The 17,928-nt window shown below is 47.6% G+C and overlaps 2 protein-coding genes across 2 annotated transcripts; one reads left to right on the top strand and one right to left on the bottom strand.

Moving 5' to 3' along the window:
• Positions 1-5,801: 5,801 nt before the first annotated feature.
• LOC122384025 (L-proline trans-4-hydroxylase-like) lies at positions 5,802-9,412 on the bottom strand. The gene is made up of 7 exons (XM_043370985.1): positions 9,308-9,412; positions 8,859-8,976; positions 8,358-8,550; positions 8,059-8,153; positions 7,799-7,889; positions 7,067-7,348; positions 5,802-6,221 (listed from the first exon to the last, which is right to left on the bottom strand). Exons 1-7 carry the CDS (start codon positions 9,312-9,314, stop codon positions 6,087-6,089), a joined length of 921 nt encoding a protein of 306 aa, XP_043226920.1. The 5' UTR covers positions 9,315-9,412; the 3' UTR covers positions 5,802-6,086.
• A 1,328-nt stretch (positions 9,413-10,740) lies between these two features.
• LOC122384024 lies at positions 10,741-17,928 on the top strand. The gene is made up of 3 exons (XM_043370984.1): positions 10,741-11,296; positions 15,244-15,399; positions 16,168-17,928. Exons 1-3 carry the CDS (start codon positions 11,092-11,094, stop codon positions 17,397-17,399), a joined length of 1,593 nt encoding a protein of 530 aa, XP_043226919.1. The 5' UTR covers positions 10,741-11,091; the 3' UTR covers positions 17,400-17,928.

Genomic DNA, 17,928 nt, shown 5'->3' with positions numbered 1-17,928 from the left:
GCCGCCCAGGTCACGGAGCCCGGAACGTTTGAAACTTTACTCCAATTTTGGCCGGCGCCGTCGTCTCTTAAAATGTCTCCCTTATTTCTATTTATTTATTTATCTCTTTTTAAGGTATTGCTTAAACCCTCGCTGACCGAGGGGAAAGGACGTTGCCGTCCCCAATTGTTTTTTTTTGCGACAGCTCAAAACACGTCGGCTATAGAGAGCTGAAACTTGGCATAGCGGAAGACGGGGGAACACCGACTCGCTTAACTTTTTAGGCTCTAGTCACGTAATTTTTGGCCAAATGATCAATCTCTCAGTTTCATTGGATTGTCGCATCAATTTTACACATATATCAACCAATTGTGTTTTCTTGTAGTGTCGTTCATAATTGCATTATATTATTCCACATTTAGTAAATGTCTACATTATTCGGGGTAACACCGACCGTTGGGTAACACCACCCGAGCTCAGCAGGCAACGAAATTTGGAGATTGCTGGACTATTAAGTTATTCTTATCGGAAATTCCGAGGCGTTTTAGTTTATTTATAAAATACAGTGGAAACGATTTTATTATATCCCTGGCATGAAGTCCGGACTCCGGTCGGTCACGTGACCTCACCATAATAAGTCGACGGGGAAATGGAAACTGTTATTTTTGCGCCAGGAATGGTCTAAAACTGACTCAAACACACGGAATCGTGATTGCATGCACTCCCTGCAGGGTCCATTGCTTCGCTTTTTCTATTGACCTTGTGTTACATCATGTATGTGGTCACTAAGGTCATATGAGTTTTTCGTCAATATCTCACGAATATTAAAATTAACGCTAGTCAGCAAAGCCACCAATGGACTCGGGAAGACCTGTTGAATCAAATGATGTGCAATATGACCTCCTTCGACCAACTTAGCGACCTGAGGGCTCTGACCTAAACTTGACCCGAGGTCAACACCCTAGTTGATCTCACCCAAACAAAAAATATACCATTCGACGCGCCTGAAGAAGATAAACACGATGGTGTCAAATTTGCGGCTCTGCGACCATTTCTTGCGAAGTTATCTACCGAAATCTGAACCCGTACTTTGGGGCACTTGACCTGACCTCAGAGGTCACCGGTTGACCTGAAACTTTAAAACGGGCACCAATCGCTATGCCTCGTAACGGCGTATGTAGAAAACCAATAGTTCCGTCGAGGGCTAAGTTTTCTCGTGCACTGAACGCACGGTAGGTATCGAACATCCTTGTAGGCATATGTATCTACTTTCGTCTCAGCGAATTCGGGATTGTCCGCCATGCTCAGGAGCAGCCACGGCGCCGTCAATGGTCAACATGGATTATTGAACAATATGGCGCGGGCAGTGCGCGTAAAGATGCTTCAGCCCGAAATCGATATACCTAGGTAAGTTTGTCGTGCAAGGCCGACGGAGGCATCCGGCATCGTAATTCCATCAATTCCCTATAGTTCTTTTACCTTATGTTTTAGGTACCGTAAAGTGGGGCTATTTGAGACAGTACGGTAGTGGTTTACTAAAACTGCTGTACAATTAAAACTGTTTGATATTTTTTATCAATTTTTGCTCAGGCTGATGTGGAATTTAACGATGCATTCCATGGATAGGGTTTTTTGAAAATTCTGAAAATTTTCGAAAGAAATTTGGCAATAAATGAGAAATACAGAAAAACCACAATATAAGTAATACGAAAAGCACCCCTACCTGCAGCTTAACATGGTTAAAGTTTTGAAAACTTTGCAACCGAATCTATCGTAACTATCGTTTTACTTACGGACTAAGCATATTTTTCATGAAGACATTATCTATTGTTAACGGTAGTGACGATTGTGTAACCCAATGTCCCAGAATCCTGATGATACCCACTTCGTCAAACCTCAACGTTTACCAAATACAGCTGATGATTGTGATGTCAAGGCCCTAAAAACAGGTGATATGATGCACCCGAAAATACTTACCGCCATATGCCTAAAGTGTATCAACCGTTCGATCTAAGAAACACAGGTTAATCGGTCATGGGTTCATGGTACTTTCAGCAGCAAGCAATATACACATTGTATTAATATGACAGTCCAGTTTGTGACGATATTATTATAGTTATCTTTATGAATATGTGCAAAAAATGTGTTCCATCAGTCACTGACGTGGTCGGTAATCGGCCCATGTCTACTCTGGTTGACCAGAAGGCACCATTGAAGGTTATTTATCATACATACGTACTGTTAGGTGAGCCTTCAGTATACGTACTTGATGCAGTGCGGTAACCGGCCGTTCGATACAGCATGCAGTGTTCTATGAAAATCGGTATAAAATCAAAACCATTTGACCCTTTTCTGTTATTTCTTCACAGGTTGATGTGCAACGAAACAATCAATCATGAATGTCATTCATTCAACCACTTTGAAAACTGTTTTCCCCTGTTTAATGCATTACGGTGTGTTCAATGCAGTAGCGAGCCTGTCTCAAATAGCCCCACCAACTTTCAGCCTGTATGTTTTACGCCGCCAGAGATAAACACAACAACTTTATTTAAAAATTTCACTGTCGTTGACTTAGAAATGGTCCCATATAATTATCCTGTTATTTTTAAAGCTTAGGGTCACATCATATTATGACAGCCCTAGCATAAAGTAATGCGAATTTTTATCAGACCGAAATGCTATGTCCAACGAAAAACGAAAAGTGTGATTATAAGGGTTATATAACTGTAGTTGAAAGAAATACTTGATGCCAGAAGTATCAAAATTTAATTTCCAATAGCATGGCATTAAAAGAATTATCCCTAGCTCGACCAATTTTCTTTAACTTCCTTGCAACCAAAACTGTCTCAAATAGCCCCACACTATGGGGCTATTTGAGACAGGCTTCAATTAGAGAAATGCCATTATTTATGCCTACTATCTGAACCAAAACGGACCTATCTGAAAACGGTTACAGAGGACTACGTTTTTGCAATTTACATGCTATAGGAAATATCAGCCGTTTTGAAGGGAGAGGCCAAAAACTGTAAAATCCGTTTCAAATAGCCCCACTTTACGGTATTTATATGCTGTAAAATGGCGGACCCCATTGCTGTCAATAACCGTCAATAATCAATACTTTAACAAATGCATATGAACTGTTGGGCACGTTTAGGCACTTCTACAGCTAAATGATGTGTACTGCATATAGTTTGCAGCGTAACTTCGTTAGGGCAGCTCCATGAATACTGCGTACTGAGCGTGAAACACGCCTACACATTATGAGCTGTCGGACACGTGAAGGCACCTCTATGGGTAAATGATGTGTGTAGCTTCGCTAAGATAGTCATGAATGCGGGGTACTGCGCGAATAATTGTGCGGTAAATTGCATCGCCACTACGATGAAGAGCGAGCCCTATTCAGCTGAAAGTTGTCGGAACGGTAAGCATAAAGAAGAGCGCTTCAGTGGGATGGGACTGGGAGCGTGTAGGTATTTGTGACTTTGTCCGCAGCAGCGCAGACCAGACAATGGTCACGGAAAGATGTGGATCTGCAGTAGGTGGTACTAGGTAGGTAGTGGCGGCAGTCGTCTCCAGAGGTCCACCGTCCACAACTACTGGGAGCGATCTCTCCTCCTGAGAGGGCCTTTCGGGCACCTTCGAGCTACCTTCACGGTGAGCATTCTTCAGTCCGATAATCCTCCGAATCTCGTTTTTTATTTATCATTTTCACGTTCAACATATCTCACTGGCTGCATGTGGTCATGGGGTACTTGAAATGCTGTGCTGCTTTCCATTTATATTTTTTTGCTTTCCATTTCTGTGCTGCTTTTCTAAGTGTTCCATTTCTATTCAGTGTCAGGCCGTAAAAACGAAAATGCGTCATCAATCATCGAGAACGTTGCTTATGCATAGATAATGGTACGAGATTGAAGTTTTATGAGCACTTGGGCCGAGATTCTAGAAAGTGAAAAGAGAATATAAAAAATGCCTATACTCGAAGACGACAGAAGTTAACAAAATGTCACGCATTTATACCTAAGATTTATTGAGCTAATTGTTTGAACAGGCTAAATACATGGCTAGCATAGGAATATTATCTTGGAAGCAGCCGTCCCAGGTCATTAAAGTTGAAATAAATAATTAGAATATTCAATAAGGTAGGCACGTACCTATTGCAAATACCAAACGAGTAATTGTTGCCGTCTCAGTGCCATTTGTTGAATCATGGATGGAATCCTGGGCCTACATATACCGTCGTCCCCGTGCCCAGCCTCGACTGACAGAAATCACGGTATCAATAACTTGGTGTAGCGTAAGTGTGGCACTCCTGTCGTGCCTCACATTCGTTTTTCGAAGCTAATGCCCGGTTTTACTCATCCCGCCAGCCGGGTCAGATATGCCCCCCGGGGATCAGCGCGTGGTGCCCGCGCCCCCGACCAGTGGCGGCGCCGGGGATGGGGGCGCCAGCCGTCCTCTGCGCGCTCTGATCCGACTGCTGCGCCTGAGCGGCATGGCCATCCGGCCGCGGCCGCGCCGGTGCTCGCTGCTGTGGTACAGCCTGCTGTACGTCCTGCTGACCGTCGGCTGCTGGGTGGCGGTCCGCGATGACGTCCGGCGTGGTCTGGACGCCGAAAAGCGCGGAGAGCACTGGGTCAACGCCACGCTCGCCTCTCACTTCTTCGGGCTGACGATGGCGCTGGTCTGGCTGGCGCTGACGCTGACTTTCGTCATCGGCAGCCGCCGGTTCGACGCGCTGCTGGACGAGCTGCCGCAGCTGCTGCAGGAGAGACAGGCGCTGGCTGCGTCCTACGGCGGCGGCGGATCGGCCGCCGGCCGCAACCTCAGCCTGCTGTGGCTGAAGGCGGTGGTGATAGTCACAGCGATCTTCATATCGCTCTGCATAGAAAAGGTGGTGTCTACCGACTGCGCTGTGCCAGTCACCTGTGCGACCAGCCTGCTGAAAGATGCCATGAAGTGTTTCATTCTTACGTTCTCCCAGCTCGTGCCACTAAAGTACATGTTCACTGGCGTCCTTCTGAGCGACAGTCTGCACACGCTGAACGCCGGTCTAGTGGCGGCGGCCGCTGAGGACCCTGGCACCCTCCCACCACATCTGGAGCGACTGCAGACGCGTCTCTCGGCTCTGCTAGCGCGCCTGACGTCGGCCATGGCCGCCGACCTGGTGGTGCCGACGCTGTTCGGCGTGCTGGCGGAAATCCAGGTGGTGACGGCGCTGGTGCACCTGGTGACGGCGCGGGCCAGCCCGGAGTCGGTGCTGTTCCCGGCGGCGCAGGCCGTGCTGGTGGTGCTGCTGCTGGTGGCGCCGTGCGAGACGTGCCAGCGGCTGCTGTCCGGCGTGTCGGCCAGCCGCGATCAACTGCTGCTGCTGGAGCGCCGCCTCGGCGCCGGACCGGCACGGAGGACAGCCGCCTGGATGCGCGAGGCCGCCGCCCGCGACCTGGAGAACTTCGGCGACCTGGGCCTGTTCCGACTGCGGCGCGCCACCCTGCTCAGCATCCTCTCTGCCACCATCACCTACATGATCGTTATGGCGCAGTTCCTGAGCTCGAGCGGCAGCCCAGCCGCAGATGACGCTTTTGAGGTGTCCTAGACCTTCAGAGCAGCATTTCTGTCGTGCTGATAGTATGTTTACCACTAGCAATACCGAACGGCGAACGCATTACTATTTGTCACGCATTAATCGAATGCGTGCCATGCACATTGCACACACATTGTCCCACATTTGCATTAGCGTAATGGCACGGATGGCTGCACCATCCCTATACATAGCTAAAAATAGAAAAACTATACAAAACCAATTCGAAAAATGTCTTAGAAAGTGGCTGATGGTTATCTCCGGCATTTATTGATCATATAATCATTCAAGACACCGGGCGGCCCGAACAAACGTTTCAAAGTTTAAAGGCATGCCATTTATGAAATATTCGTTTACAATGCATTAAGTTTCGGGAATTACATTGAAGCCCCAAAAGTGTGGATTTTTTCGGGCTTTTCGAAATTTCCTCATTATTTCAAACTTAAAGTGACAACAATAGACATTCACCGTCCGGTGTGCCGGGTAGATCCCCGAGGTTTTGTAATATGCTTCTCGTGAGTCGTCTCGGTTAGGCGGCGCCGTCCACTGTTGCGGTGCTGTCGGTTTCGTTGTTGGCATAGGAAGTGTCGGCGTCAGGGTCGACAAACCATTTGTCGCTGGAGCTGTTCAGTCTGGTGCACTTGAGAACGGCGTCATTGGGCACCTGTGGAAATGATAACGGAGTGTGTTATAGATGAAATGCATCATGAACTACATGGTAGGTACAGTTTACTAAAGAATGGTGCTCCACTTTTCACACGCAATTAGTTGCCTGGAGTGGTAGGCTGTGCCGCATCACACGAACTGAGATTACAGTTTAATGCTGTGACCCAGCGCTCACAATTAGACAGAAGACACCCATCATTACATGATAAGCGGCAGAACTAAACGTTCCAGTCAACTGATAGCTTCTGAGAAGCGGAACATCATTCTGTAGTCAACTGTGCTTACATATACTCGACAAAGTTAAACTCAGCAAATAATTATCTGCAGGTGCTTACATACCAACAAAACGTCATTTTATATAACAGTAATTTATCATTAGAAATGTTTCAACGAATGGCCACCGCATAATCATTGTTACAATTTTGCTTTGTCTATATAATAACTATGCGCCATGGAATTTAGGTGAGCCGCGCTGCCTGTCACTTTGAAGGGAAATGGTAGGCATGGTTATTGATTCATGTAATTTGCAATGTTATTCAATATGCATAGTACATGGCAAGCGCTGCGTTGTAATTCTGTCGTTGCTCTTTAGTAAAAGATGAAACACTAAAAGAATGCTCATGTCATAGTCACGATGTTTATATTCCTTGAAGTGTTGTGATATTTCGGCAAAACTTTGCCTAAAACGAAATAGCATCTTTTCAGTTATTAGTTAATATAATGTAATGCCTATATTATCTACGGTAGACGTTTGTTGGTTTTACCTATTAAGTAAAAAACAAATATTATGAAAACATGAACATCAGGCACATATTCACAGTGCGCCGCCGCAGAAACGCTCACCATCTCGAGGCGCGTGTAGCGCGGATGGTGGTGTTCCCAGAGAGGATCGTTGGCCCGCTGGTTGAACGCCGCAATCAGCGCGAACCGGCGCCGGTCCGAGTCGTTATTGGCCGAGCAGTGCAGCAGGTTGCAGTGGAAGAACAGCGCGTCGCCGGCCCGCATCTGGACCAGGTCGCGGGGGCAGACGCGGCTCAGGTGCCGGACACGGGCCGGGTCGGCGGCCGCCTGTTCGCCCACTGTGGTGTGCACGATCCGGCCGGCGCGGTGGGAGCCCCTCAGCACCTGACGGAGGGCGGAGGGAGGGACATGGGCTAGGTATCCGCTCTCCGTGTTGTGTCTGTGATGTCGTATGATACGGCCGGCGCGGTGGGAGCCCCTCAGCACCTGACGGAGGACGGTGAGAGGGACAGGCTATAGGTATCAGCTCTACGGTGTACTATGTGTGATACGGTGAGAGTCCCGCAGCACCTGTCCGTCACGGTGGGAGGGAGGGACAGATATGTTCTCATAACGTTTCCTTGAGCATGGTTGTTATCGATATAATTGTTTTAATTGATCTTATGCTCATTATATCAGAGGAATTAATTAAAAAAGTCCGATTGGACTTTTAAATAAAAGACTAATTCTACATTTTTCATGTTCTCATCTCTCTCCGATGTGTCTATGTAAGATACGCCTCGGTGGGGGCCACGCCAATCATTGTTTTACTGCGTGTATTCGAAGCCAATTTACCTGCAGGCATCCATTTTCCGTCGAACAGTCGTCGATGGCCATAAACACAGAACACATGTCGGGAAACATGCATCCGTTATTGTACCAGTAACTGAAACAAAGAAATCGTGCGAGTGCTCGGCAACATAGACACTTGTGGTAACTTTAATGACAATAACAAAGTGATAAAGGCATTCGTTGAGGCTTAAACGAAACATCTGGGATTTTACTAAGGTATCTCATTAAATATCTAGGCACAATGTTTAGGTGCATACACATACCCGTAGTCCTGGTGCCACACGAAGGCACCCCCGATGCGTCCCCTCTTCATCATGAGCTTGGCGTGGTAGTGATAGACCTCCTCGCCACCCATCAGCTGAAAAAAATGCAGCAAGAATCGCGAATTTGATACTGAACTTTACTTATGGACTAGGAACTTAAAAAGAGCATGAAGTGAATCGAACAGATGGAACAAATTTCATTTTGAAGTGCCAGTGAGCGGTCTTTTGACAACAAATTATCAAAATGATAGAATAGAGTCTCATTTAAAAGTCAGTAGCCGATGTAGGCGCCACCACACCTGCTGCGCGGTGAGTGCCACCTTTCTGGTCCTGGACACGGTGCCCAGAACGTCATCACCCGGGTGGTTCCAGACGCAGATCTCACTCTTGCGTCCCTGGTCGTCCGTGCGGCCGAACGCGTGTCTCTTCAGCTCCGCAGACTCGTCAATGGCATGGTTCAGATGAGCGATCTCCTCGCTGGATAGCAGCTTCCTAGGTGGCATTGTTTCCCGAAACGGTCAGTGCACTATAGCGGGGTCATCGGGAGGCAATGCTCTTTTTCAGCTAGGTAATTAGAAATAGGTATGCTGATGCCTTTTTTGAGTTATTTCCCCCAGAGGCAGTGCCAATGACTCCCTTAACAATTATTCTGCAATTATTCTGAGGGGGAGAGAGAGAGAGAGAGAGAGAGAGAGAGAGAGAGAGAGAGAGAGAGAGAGAGAGAGAGAGAGAGGGGGGGAGGGAGGGAGGGAGGGATAATTTACAGAGTACGGTCAACCCACCCGTTCAAGTGCGCCCACCTGATGTACACGTATCCATTGACGCGGTAGCTGGTTATCATCGCCTCCGTAACGAGCAGTTCCCCTGAGCCGTCATATTCAAATACGGCGTCACTAGGTGGGTCAGTGCCATCCGGTCCTGGAACGAAGTGATTTTTTTTTTGCGAAGTGCCTAATTATTTATAAAGAAGCACACATTTCACCGTCTAACAATTTTCCTCAACTAGCGAACGTAATTGATAAATGTAATATTTACCTTACTATTAAATAGTTCCAGTGAAAGACCAAAACATTCGTCTTTGAAGTCACAATTCCGGAGACATGAGGCAAGCATTAAGAAAACCATTTTCACCCACTCATTTCTACTGTCCAAACCAGCTGTACCGCCACGGTAGAGAGGACCAAGGTCTTACGGCACGACTAGACACTGGAAAGTGATATAAACGCTTTGAATTACTGTGCTTACTGACCCGACATCGCAGTCTCCCAGAAGTACGACGGGGAGCGGAACACCCAGCGTGCGTCGGTGGTCACACTGGATAGGCACTAGCTGGTTACTGCCCTTCCCAGGCAGTGACTGTGGACCCTTCACACGCCAGTGGCGGCGGAACGCCTTCAATTAAGGGGGGGGGGGAGGCACTGCCGACTTCTGGTCCAATTCTTTCCATGCCTGCACGCCAATAGGGCTTATGTTTAAATGACAAAATCAAAGGGGGGCACTGTGCTCCGGTGCCCCCCTTCCGTTCCGCCGCCTATGTCACACGCCAGGGTCACTGTTTGTTTACACAGCGCCTGGACCATGGCCTTGGTGAAATGCAAAGACAAATAACTAGATCGTGTCAACTTACCTACTGTAATCGAGGTGCTGAAGCCGCTGGTAAGACAATTCACATTGGCTGGTCTAGTAAACTTATGGGCGTTCTTTGACATTTTGCTTTTCATTTCAATCCTTTAACAATTAAGTCTACCTTTCGCATATCTGACTCACCTTGCAACACCAAGATAAGGGTCGTGGTTAAGTAATAACTATTTACGACTGATCTACCAGTAGAGAGTGGTTTTAATCGCTCGCTGTATGATTTCGCTGTTAGAAATGTGTTAGATAGAATCATTTAGTCAAGTGGAAATCATAGTAGTCGATCACATGCTGAACTCAAAGATCCATAAAATAGTGTTGCAATTCTATAGCGACTCTGGCTATTCGCTCGAGATACCTACTAGTTACGGAGCGAGCGAAGCGAGCGGAGTCTCATCTGAATTAAGGGAAAATCCTGAGTATGAGCGGCCGGCCGGCCGGCCGGCCGTGGGGACGCTCTTCAAAAGCTAATATCTTAGGAACGGGACATCCGATTGACAAGCGGTCTTCTTTACTGAATGTCACTTGGACGTAAAAGTTCTGTGGTGTGATGGCCACCATGCGTTCTTCCCAACCACCGCACGTGGCGCGTGGTAAAGTTGGACATTTTTTAAGAACCCCAAAATTGCAACCTCAATAACGGCACAACGGTTGGGCCGATTGAATTGAAACTCGGTACACAGTTAGGTCTCCATCAGATAATTCATCTGCATGTGTTAAGGTTGGGGTGCTACTGCACGTGCGCACGTGCAGGGGGCGCTCCCAGATCTCGAGAACGGCTGGGCCGATTGCGCTCAAATTTGGTACACGGTTGGGGACCAGTTAGTAGGGTGCCGTGCAAAAGTCAGTTTGGACCCCGCTTGCACGTGCGCACGTGCAGTGTGCCGCTTCCAGATCTCGAGAACGGCTAGGCCGATTGCGCTGAAATTTGGCACATAGCTAAAGACCGGTTAGTAGGTTGCAGTGCACAAGTTAGTTGGAGGTGCCCCCTCGCAATTTCGCACGTGCAAGGCCCATCCTCTCGCTCGCTCCGTTGGTCGCCCAAAAGGCGTTTTACTGGTTACTAAAAAGAGAAGGATTTCGTTTCTTATACCGCACCTAAGTGTAGCTTATATTCTGACGGTAACAGTATCACCAAACGCTGCCAACATGCCCTTCGTCATAACACTCATATTTGATTGGTTTTAAATTCAATTAAAATCAACCAACAGTCTCCGTACCGCACACGTCCCTGACCATTGTTTGTTGCCATGGCCAGTTTCTGAGCAACACTGTGCGCAGCCGGCCGACCATGCAACGGCTGCAACGACCAAGTGCGGCAGCCCGCTGGGGGCCTCCGTCGAGGCAGGTCACCACATTCTTCTGCAACTCACACCGACCCCTTGGTTCGGCTATAAAATGGCAGCGCTCAGGCGAGTCTGGCTGGTTGTGTCTTTGATATTTTTAACTGAGGCGGCACTGCAATTTTTCGACGGCCATGATGCCTCCCGTATACACCTGGTTGGTTTCAGTGGAATTGAAAACATCACGTTTTTCGAATCGCCTGGAAGCGTTCGAGTTGTGAAAAAAGAGCATTGTTTCCTCGTGAAGAATATGAACAAATGTAAGTATGACATGCCCATTACGGTTTTGCCATCAGAAAGTGTTTGCCATGTTTTATCGATCAGTTCAATGCATTTGGAGAGTCGTGGTATGAAGTGAAATCATGCCGTCTAATTTGGTAATGCCTCTACGGTGTTCTGCAAGCTCTGTTAACCCGCGCTGTGCTGTGGCCTGCGTTTCCGTGTTGTGCTGGTGGGGGGGGGGGGAGCGTTTTTAGGTCAGATAAAAGGTCAGCTCACTAGAGGTCATTAAAGGACAAATTTAGTCCATTTCAACAGTTTTGGAAACTGCCAACGGCTAACTCGGGAACCAATAGAGCTATAGCGCCTCGGAAAACGCATTCGATAGCCCTTTTACATACCTTTCCGAGTATTGTTCTCAGATTTGACCTCAGGTCAACGGTTTAGCCTCCAGAGGACAAAAATTCTAAAGATAGCCGTTTTCACGAAAAATGTTTTTCGGTAATGAGAATGACGTTTCATTCAAAAGAGCCACGACATTACTTTAGCCAGCATTGTATTCCTCTCGTCGAGATGCGTCGAATGAACTATACGTTGACCTTGGAAGGTCAGGTTGAAAATTTGACCTCAGGTTAGGTCATGACCTGACCGGAAAGGGTCATGCTGCATATCAGTCGATCCGTATCGTCGAGCTGAACACATCTGGCGTGTTTTCACCGCTCTAGCACGTCTATCAAAAGTTATAGCCAAAAAAACTGCTGGTGACCGTTCATGACCTGAGATGACCTCAGGGGCACACAAAGGGATCACAGCCCACAGGTGCATTTTTCCGATTTAGTGTGTCATGTTTTCCCATGAACTGATATTTGAGATGGTTTTGAACACCATTCGTCCACAAGAGGCGCATTTCAATTTTCTCCCATTAACTTAGGTATAATGGAGAGGTCGCAAAATTGACCTGACCTTAGGTCACAGATCTCAAAGATCAAAGATATGCATTTATACATACTGCTATTTCATCTGCTTATTTTATCTGCTTATTTTATCTGCTTATTTTATCTGCTATTTTATACTGCTAAGTCCAATATCTGTTCATTAGTTTGTCCAATAAAAAAGAAAGAAATGTATAAGTAGTAGTGGAAAGGTATAAGTGTAAACGTATAGGTATAGGTAGTATATGTATAAGTATAGCTTTAGTGAAACAATCATGAAACACCTTCATAACTTGAAATTAGAGTCGGCATCTAACAGTGAGATAGTGTAATAGGTAGGTACTTAAGCACAAGATCACTGGCAAAAAAATATCCATACAATCGAATAAAAGTAAACTTGCTCCCCTGCCGTGCCGGCGTGACTGAAACATTGCTTAGAAATCCACCCCTTGAATGAACACTGTCGAGCGGAGTTCAGCCGTGCATTCACCGTGCACTAACGGCCACGATAGGGCCAATGTCCAATAGCGCTATACCAACGTGCACATATGGTTTTCATTCACTTATCAGTGTGCCCGTCCATTCAGCACGCACGTTGATGAAACCATGTAATTTACGGGTAAGTGTAGATGTGTCGTAATGTCGGCGTTTCGAAGCGGCTACAGCGAGTTCAGAAGGTTTCTTCTCGGTGTGTACAGGACCTGAAATGTTGCGACAAGAATAAGTGTTCGATGAAAAGGACGAGCAGAGCTTACTGGTGCCCACTGATGATGGGTCGATGGGTGCAACACAACAAAACGTGCCTCTTTGCCTTTAGCCTTCTTGGGGCGCAACGCGTAGATATACAGACTGGACAGTGAACAGTGCATAATGCCCAGCGGTGCTGAGGCAAAGGTTATTATACAGTGTCGCTATTCGTTACTGCCCTGTGACCTTTTTCACCTCATGTTACTGTACCGTATTTGTTTTCCATCGTTACTGTGTTGTATCCTACCTTTCCTTCATGTCATTCATTCTATTTTACCTATTTTACCTAGTCATTCTATTTTACCTATGGCAGCCCATTTGGTAACCCCTGCATCCTTCACGAATATTTTCCTAACCGCGCCCATTTCGCTTTGTATTGTCGTATTTCGTTGGGGGCTCTGTCGCCACCGCCGCCGTGTAAGGTCGTCTACCGCCAGCGTGATCAGAGTGATGTCTGCCACCACCGCGCCGCCGCCATCAATATAACTGAAGTACTCGCATATATTGTTTTTCAAGTCGAAGTAGAGCACCGGCCCAATTTATTTCTTTTCATTTTAAACATACAGGAAACTTTTGCATATGACTGATGCTCGTTTCAACAGTAATGCCGTCAGAACTCTATAAAAACCTATGTATATTCAATTAACTTTGTGACAGGTAGGGTTGATCGACTGCACGTGCACACGTGAGGGGTCCGCTTCTACATCTCAAAAACGGCTGGGCCGATTTCGCTCAAATTTTGTACACCGTTAGGAACAATTTAGAAGGGTGGCTGGCACAAGTCATCTGGAGTCTCAGCTAGCGCGTGCGCACGTGCAGTGGGCCAGTTTTATATCTCAAGAATGGCTGGGCCGATTGCGCTCAAATTTGGTACGTTACATTAATCGAGTATGAGAAGGGTAACTATGTGCTATTAGTTAAGTAGGGTATGGGTAGGTTAGGGTAGGGTAGGGTGGGTTTGAGTTCGATAAAGGCAAACCATGAGAAAGGCTCTAACAACCCGCAACCAGCACCGGCATAACATGCCGTTCAAAAACATATCCAGCTCTGACAAAATAAGACAAATAAAAACCATAAGTTCCCACACCCAAACTAATGCCCCATCAAATGCATCTATCAAAACGCACAGTTATAGCGCAAAATATGCCATCTAGGTAGGGTATGGGTAGGTTAGGGTAGGGTAGGGTAGGGTGGGTTTAAATTCGATAAAGGCAAACCATGAGAGAGGCTCTAGCAACCCGCAACCAGCACCAGCATACCATGCCGTTCAAACAAATATCCAACTCCGACAAAATAAGACAAATAAAAATCATAAGTTCCCACACCCAAACTAATGCCCCATCAAACGCATCTATCAAAACGCACAGTTATAGCGCAAAACATGCCATCTAGTTTCTTTTCATTTTAAACATACAGGAAACTTTTGCATATGACTGATGCTCGTTTCAACAGTAATGCCGTCAGAACTCTATAAAAACCTATGTATATTCAATTAACTGTTCCATTGTGATGTAATTATATTTGAACTTGGTCAGTCCTTTTTACCTTATTCATAGAATGAAATGGCTGGCAGAGATTTGTAGCCATACACTTGTCGAACTGCTGTATTGTCAGGCGGTTTACCGGCCTCCAGCTGTACTTGAAAAGAAATTAATAATTTACACATGACAGCACAAATGTCCAGCAGCAATGGCTCCTGTATAATGCAAAACGCAGCACCGTTTTCGGGGTCGTTTAAGATCCTGCATACCACGGTGACTATAAATACTGCATAGTGCATACTTTATTTCCCTGTTGCTGACGATGAATGATTAAGGAATAAATATTTGAATTTGGTACGGTACAAAATTAACTTCTACAACATGGAAGGATGGTCACCCTGATGAGGAATGCGTCCCAAAATAAATCATTGGCCTTTGAATTCAAAATGTCTATGCTGAGTTAATGGCGAAAATGAACACTTGGTTTGTGGGAAGTGCTTCCATTTTTCACAAAACAAGAGAATTGAATGTACCTACCCTGACATGGGAATTTCTAGAAATAAACATAGGTATCTACCTCGCCTAGCGGATTTTTGCTACCCTGGTGAATAGTGATGGTACCTACCCAGTGTTCTCTGTAACATGATTTTGCACTGACCAGTCGGAGGATAGAAAACGTTAACATTATCAATGCGGACACAGTTTGACGTCTCAGAATTTCACGGTAGTTGTCTACGTATTACGCAACACAGGCACTTTCTGTGCACGGAGCACCCAGCCTTGGCCTCCTCCTCTGTGCTGTCTTCCATGCCCTACCCGCTGCCGCAGGTCAATGTAAGGCCGCCTGCCGGGCCCGACCCACCTGTCTGAGCCTGGCTCACAGCGACGAGACCAGCGAGTGTCGCCTATCCACCCAGCTCCCGCTGTTCAACCGCACCGAGCCGAGCAGCGAGAACTGGCTGGTCCAGTACCGTAAAATCCCAGGTGAGTCCCTCACAAGCGGTTGTGATTAGCCCGTTCAATGAAGCTGCTGGGGAGGCTGAGACCTAAGCAGTGGCCAAAGCGGATTACACTTCCTCCTGTGTTGCTGAGCCATACGATGAACTGTTTTCATGGACCTGGCTAGCGCTTTCTCTTTGCGGATTAAAGGGACCCTCCCACCTTCAGAAAAGTTTATGAATTGGCATGAAAGTGATGTCGCTCGGTTCAGAAAGAGCGAAAACGAATATCTACCAAATTTCACCGAAAAATATTCACCGGTTTTCAAGATATTAGACTTTTACTTTTGTTTACTTTTTTTGGGATCTCCGCTGTTTCTAGCGACTTTATTTTAGAAGTGCGGCGTCTGCGGCAGATGTTGCGCGCAAATAGCATATACCACCACGTGCTACAAAACGTTTTAGTCAAACATTTAAAAATCGTTAGATATTTGCGCTGACGTCACACATTCAGAGGGGTATTCCTAAGCATTAGCCCCTCTGAATCAAAATGCTGCAATTTTGAAATTCAATATTTCCGATTTAAGGCATTTCTCGATGTTGTGAGTGCCGAAACCGGTAATTGTGAGCCAGGGACCCCATTTTGGCTATCTCAACTCAAATCTAATGTTAAGGTGGGAGGGTCCCTTTAAACTATAATTGCTTATATAACGTGCGACGTTGCGGAGGTGATTGATACTCCTTTTTTGCGGATCCGCTAGCGCTGATCACTGAAATACGAAACTATCAATATTGACACGTTTCCTTTTGACAGGCACACCGAGGCACCTCTGCTCCCGTCACAGCGACTGCGTCCACATGGATGGTCCCCACGGGTGTTACGGAAAGAAAGGCGACCAGAAGTGTTGGTGTGAGCGCGACTTCCGGCTCCAGGTGGCCTCCTGCTGCGTCAACACGCGCTGGGGCGACTTCGAGCTGGGCCTGTCCGGCGAGCCGGACCCGGAGTCGCGACTGGAGCAGGTCCCCTTCGACCCGGAACGGTGTCGGAGGCTGTGCGAGCAGACCGCCGGCTGTCTGATGGTGGCGCTCGGCGTTCAGGATCAGCAGCCTGTCTGCCAGCTGTTCGCCAGTGTTCGGCCCTCCTCTGAGCGCGAAACCGTCCAACAAGTCGGCCGGTTGTCGGCCCCTGAAGATGCTCCTTCAGAGGCAGATAGCAATCTTGCTGGAGACACTCAGGCTGGAGTATCGACTAACGACGTCAAAGTGGAAGTTCAGGCCTTTCGCTTTCGACGCGATACGCCGCCTGAAAACTATGTTAAAGCTGACGATGGCCGATGGTTTCTGCTGGGACTTAACAAATCAACTGCCATGGAGGGGAGCGCATATTGCATCAGGAACTGGGGCATTCTGTATCCTGCCCATTCTCTTCAAGACACGAAGAATGTGCTGGCTCTGCTTGATGGCAACAACTTCAAGATGCTGAGCTACGATAACCTGATTTACGTTGGCATTGACCGCGGCGCTGACATCGTATACCCTTTAGCTGACACCACCACAGCCTTTATCACTTCAGACACCCAGCTGACCATCACTTCATGGGCGCCAGGGGAGCCGAACCTGCTGCCCCAGGAACAGTGCGCTGTTGTTCACACCGGCACATCCCTTCTGCACGACATCAACTGCGACCGTCGGCTGCCGTTCGTCTGCCAGCGGGTCGGGCGCAGAATCTCGGGGTGGAAACAGTGGTCGGAGCACGACAACACCCTCACAGTGGACCTGGAAGGCCCACATCAGATCCACGCAGTGACCTACACCGGCGGCTCTGGCAGCCAGCGGCAGGCGGTCACGGTCACCACATCCCTGCAGCTGGGACGGTGGATGCCGTGCGCGCGCGCTGAGCCCTGGGGAGCGGCGCCTCAGGGGCTGGCCCGACTGCTGACCTGTGACCGGGTCACCTTCGGCCGCTACGTGCACCTGCACTTTGAGAGGGCAGTGAGAGTCAGGGGAAATCCGAGCGTGTTTGGCATTCCTGTTTTTGGCAGGTAGGCGGCGGACATTCACTTGCGGTGCTTGAAAGCAATCATTCAATCGCATACCAAGAGCATTTACTTTTTCTTTGATGTATGAAAATCACTCTACGCCACAAGCACACATGCATACACACAACACATTCACGTGTACCCAAGCATTTGTTTGACGAAAGCAAAAAGTAAGAGATGAGCAGCCGCTTAGAATAAGAATGGTGGACATTGACCCAACCGTCTTATCTGGACTGACATAACCTATGCATTGAAGCGGTACGACAAGGTGGTAACTGACTACTGGCAATATGACCGTTCGGGAACGACCGACGGCGAAGTATCGATGTGCGCTGTGCAGAGCGCGGGCCAGGGAGTTGTCTGATGCCCCGCTCTTTCTCTCTGTCGTCACTTGCCACACGAATATGACGTCTATGCTGTTCATCTTAGTCATTGTCTCGGGCCCGCGTCCTGTGGCCTCCCTCCGGCGGCGGTATGGACCAAACGTTGGACACTCTGCAGCCAGATGGCGTCATAATACACAGCTCAGGCCTTCA

This window comes from Amphibalanus amphitrite, unplaced genomic scaffold (genome assembly GCF_019059575.1).
Source record: "Amphibalanus amphitrite isolate SeventyFive unplaced genomic scaffold, NRLGWU_Aamphi_draft 000180F_arrow, whole genome shotgun sequence".
Taxonomy (NCBI): domain Eukaryota; kingdom Metazoa; phylum Arthropoda; class Thecostraca; order Balanomorpha; family Balanidae; genus Amphibalanus; species Amphibalanus amphitrite.
The sequence above is the reverse complement of the archived record's forward strand: the minus strand, read 5'-3'. Positions and strand labels throughout refer to the sequence as shown.